Source organism: Prionailurus bengalensis, chromosome D4, assembly GCF_016509475.1.
Source record: "Prionailurus bengalensis isolate Pbe53 chromosome D4, Fcat_Pben_1.1_paternal_pri, whole genome shotgun sequence".
Classification (NCBI taxonomy): domain Eukaryota; kingdom Metazoa; phylum Chordata; class Mammalia; order Carnivora; family Felidae; genus Prionailurus; species Prionailurus bengalensis.
Genome location: NC_057359.1, coordinates 45,782,724 through 45,785,981, shown reverse-complemented (window position 1 = coordinate 45,785,981; position 3,258 = coordinate 45,782,724). Strand labels below are relative to the sequence as shown.

At 44.4% G+C, this 3,258-nt stretch overlaps 1 protein-coding gene across 1 annotated transcript; it reads left to right on the top strand.

Annotated features, from left to right (window-relative positions):
* Positions 1-1,064: 1,064 nt before the first annotated feature.
* LOC122474524 (ubiquitin-conjugating enzyme E2 variant 1-like) lies at positions 1,065-2,812 on the top strand. The gene has a single exon (XM_043565430.1). The coding sequence runs from the start codon at positions 1,096-1,098 to the stop codon at positions 1,519-1,521; it is 426 nt and encodes a 141-aa protein (XP_043421365.1). The 5' UTR covers positions 1,065-1,095; the 3' UTR covers positions 1,522-2,812.
* The last annotated feature ends 446 nt before the right edge of the window (positions 2,813-3,258 follow it).

Here is a 3,258-nt window from a genome sequence, read left to right as displayed (position 1 = left end):
CGATTCTGTGTCTCCCTCTCTCTCTGCCCCTCCCCCATTCATGCTCTGTCTCTCTCTGTCCCCAAAATAAATAAACATTAAAATAAAATAAAATAAAATAAAATAAAATAAAATAAAATAAATAAGTCAGCATTAACTCATAATTCCTTGCAAATTTTACTTCTTCCACCAGGCTTAAAGTTTACCCCATTTTTTTGTCACCCCCCTCTGCCTACATGCATACACCTTCTTTGGGCTAATAATTACAAATTTACCTCAAGAAATATCTTACATTCTGTATGTATCAACACCAACCTTGGAAGGTCACCTTATTTTAGTTCAAGGAAAAAGATAAACATAGGGTTCTTCACCCTTGGGTGCTGGATCTCCTGCCCAGGGCACAGGTGAGCATGCCCAGCATGCCCTTGGTCTCCTGGATCCATTCTTCCTACCTCTTCACCCAAAATGTTCCCTCCTGTTCAGTATAAAAGCCCAGTGGTTTGCTTTAGCTCTGTTCCAGTTCTGCTTCCCTTTCTATACAATATATCATCCTTAGCACACAGGAAAAACAATCAATCACACAAATGCAGGATTTTCTTTAGAGAGAGTCCCTGAGAAAAGAAATACAGTGAATGAATTTTCCCCTGTTAGTAATTTGTTTCTGTTGCTGTCTAATAAGGTTTTTTCCCCTTTGTATTTTTTTATGTGCATGTGTTTTGTTTTTTGTATTTTTTTTTTTTTTTGAGAGAGAGAGAGAGAGAGAGAGAGCGCGCACGTGCACAAGCAGGGAAGGGGCAAAGAGAGAGGAAGCCACAGAATTCCAAGCAGGCTCCAGGCTCTGAGCTGTCAGCATAGAACCTGATGCGGGGCTCAAACTCATGAGCTGTGAGATCATGACCTGAGCCGAAGTCAGATGCTTAACCAACAGAACCAGCGAGGTGCCCCCTCTTTCAATAAATCTTTTACCTCTGCATGATTTTGGTCATTTGGAAATTATTGGTTCACTGAATTATATCGTCCATCCAAATGTTGACACATTTCATTTTATAATTTTTAATGTTTTTTTTTTTTGTTTTTTTTTTTGAGAGACAGAGACAGGAGCGACAGCAACGCAACATGGCAGCCACCACGGACTCGGGAGTAAAAGTCCCTCGCAACTTTCGACTGTTGGAAGAACTGGAAGAAGGCCAGAAAGGGGTAGGAGATGGCACAGTTAGCTGGGGTCTAGAAGATGACGAAGACATGACACTTACAAGATGGACAGGGATGATAATTGGGCCTCCGAGAACAATTTATGAAAACCGAATATACAGCCTTAAAATAGAATGTGGACCTAAATACCCAGAAGCACCCCCCTTTGTAAGATTTGTAACAAAAATTAATATTAATGGAGTGGTGGACCCAAGAGCCATATCAGTGCTAACAAAATGGCAGAATTCATGTAGCATCAAAGTCGTCCTGCAAGAGCTCCGGCACCTAATGATGTCTAAAGAAAACATGAAACTCCCTCAGCCGCCCGAAGGACAGTGTTACAGCAATTAATCAAGAAGAAAAACCACAGGCCCTCCCCCTACCCCCCCTCCCATTTGATTTAAGCAGTCTTCATTTTCCACAGTAGTAAGTTTTCTAGATACGTCTTGTAGACCTCAAAGTACAGGAAAAGAAGCTCCCATTCAAAGGCAATTTATCTTAAGATACTGGAAATGATCCTAATTTTTTTGTCCATCTAAAATATATAAGTTGTGCTATAACAAATCATCCTGTCAAGTGTAACCATCGTCCACATAGTTGAACTTCGGGGATCAAGAAAGTATATTTAAATTGATTCCCATCATAACTGGTGGGGCACATCTAACTCAACTGTGAAAAGACACATCACACAATCACCTTGCTGCTGATTACATGGCCTGGGGTCTCTGCCTTCTCCCCTTCTCCTCCCCCTGCCTCCCTGCCTGCCTCCCTCCCTCCCTCCTTCCCTCCCTGCAACAGCCCTTCAGCTTGGGTTGGCTTGCTAGAGTAGGTGTGAAGGTTTCAGGTCACAGCCTGTGGGACTACTGCTGGGTGTGTGGGGGTGCTCCAGCTGCACCCCTGCTTTTTTTAAGTCTTAAATGATGCCCCCCACCACACCCCCCCCCAAGCGATTGTCCCTTCTTAACTTTCCACCACCACCCTTGGCCGAAGCATAGATTGTAACCCCCTCTGCTCCCCTCTGAAATTGGCCTTTGGTGAGGAATTCAGGGCTCTCCCCATATCTTCTCCCCCACCTTAATTGAGGGGTGCTGCTTTTTCCTTCCTCCTCCTCAACTCCCTTTTTGTACCATCACCACCCAACACTTTCCACAGTACTTCCTTGCTTTGGCCAGAAGCCATCAGGTAAGGTTGGAAAGAGTCTCTGACTTCCCTCGTTTAGTTTTGGAACCACAGTTACTCACTCTCCACCAGCCTGGGAATGAATATTGGGTCCCCAGCCCTGCCACCCTCTGCTGTCATCGTCAGCTGATGCGGTTTTTTAGCTCAGGTTCTGATAAAGTGAAAAGAACAGTCACCAGGGGTACTCACACCCGCCAGCTCTCAAAGTTCTTGGTGGTTAAACTTGGAGAAAGGCCACAGAAGACACTTGTAAGCACACACGATCCTTCTGAATGAATTTCCTTTTCCTGTAATTGCTTTTGCTTTTAAAAATTGAAGACGTTTTACACAGGGTTCTCATGTGGTCATCTTGCAATCCATTTGGGTCTAGTTTGGAATGTGGCAACTGGAACAAAAAGAACCTTGAATTCGGTGCACACTTTGGTTTTGGTGCTGCTGTTTCTCACGGTCCTCAGCAGGGATTGAAAAAGAACCCGGTGTGCACAGCGGATCCCCGAAATTGGCGGGCTTGACTTCCTGGCAAATTGCTGCATTTTTCCACTTTTCTGCTCAGGACCACTAAATGCTGAGATGTGGATGCATACCGAAATAAAAGCGATTCAATTGTGTTCTAAAAAAAAAAAAAGAGAGAGAGAGAGACAGAGACAGAGTGCAAGTGGGGGAGGGGCAGAGAGAGAGGGAGACACAGAATCTGAAGCAGGTTCCAGGCTCTGAGCTGTCAGCCCCGAGCCCAACACAAGGCTCAAAGCCACAGACCATGAGATCATTACTTGAGCAGAAGTCAGACGCTTAACCAACTGAGCCACCCAGGCACCGCTGTGCATGTTATTATAACTAATTAATTAATTACTACAAATAAATCAGGAGTATCAGGATCTTGGCAAGAGTGGCGGTGATTAGGTACTGTAG

Coding starts and splice junctions, on each gene's coding strand:
- LOC122474524 (XM_043565430.1), top strand. CDS start 1,096: ATGGCAGCCACCACGGACTCGGGAGTAAAAGTCCCTCGCAACTTTCGA.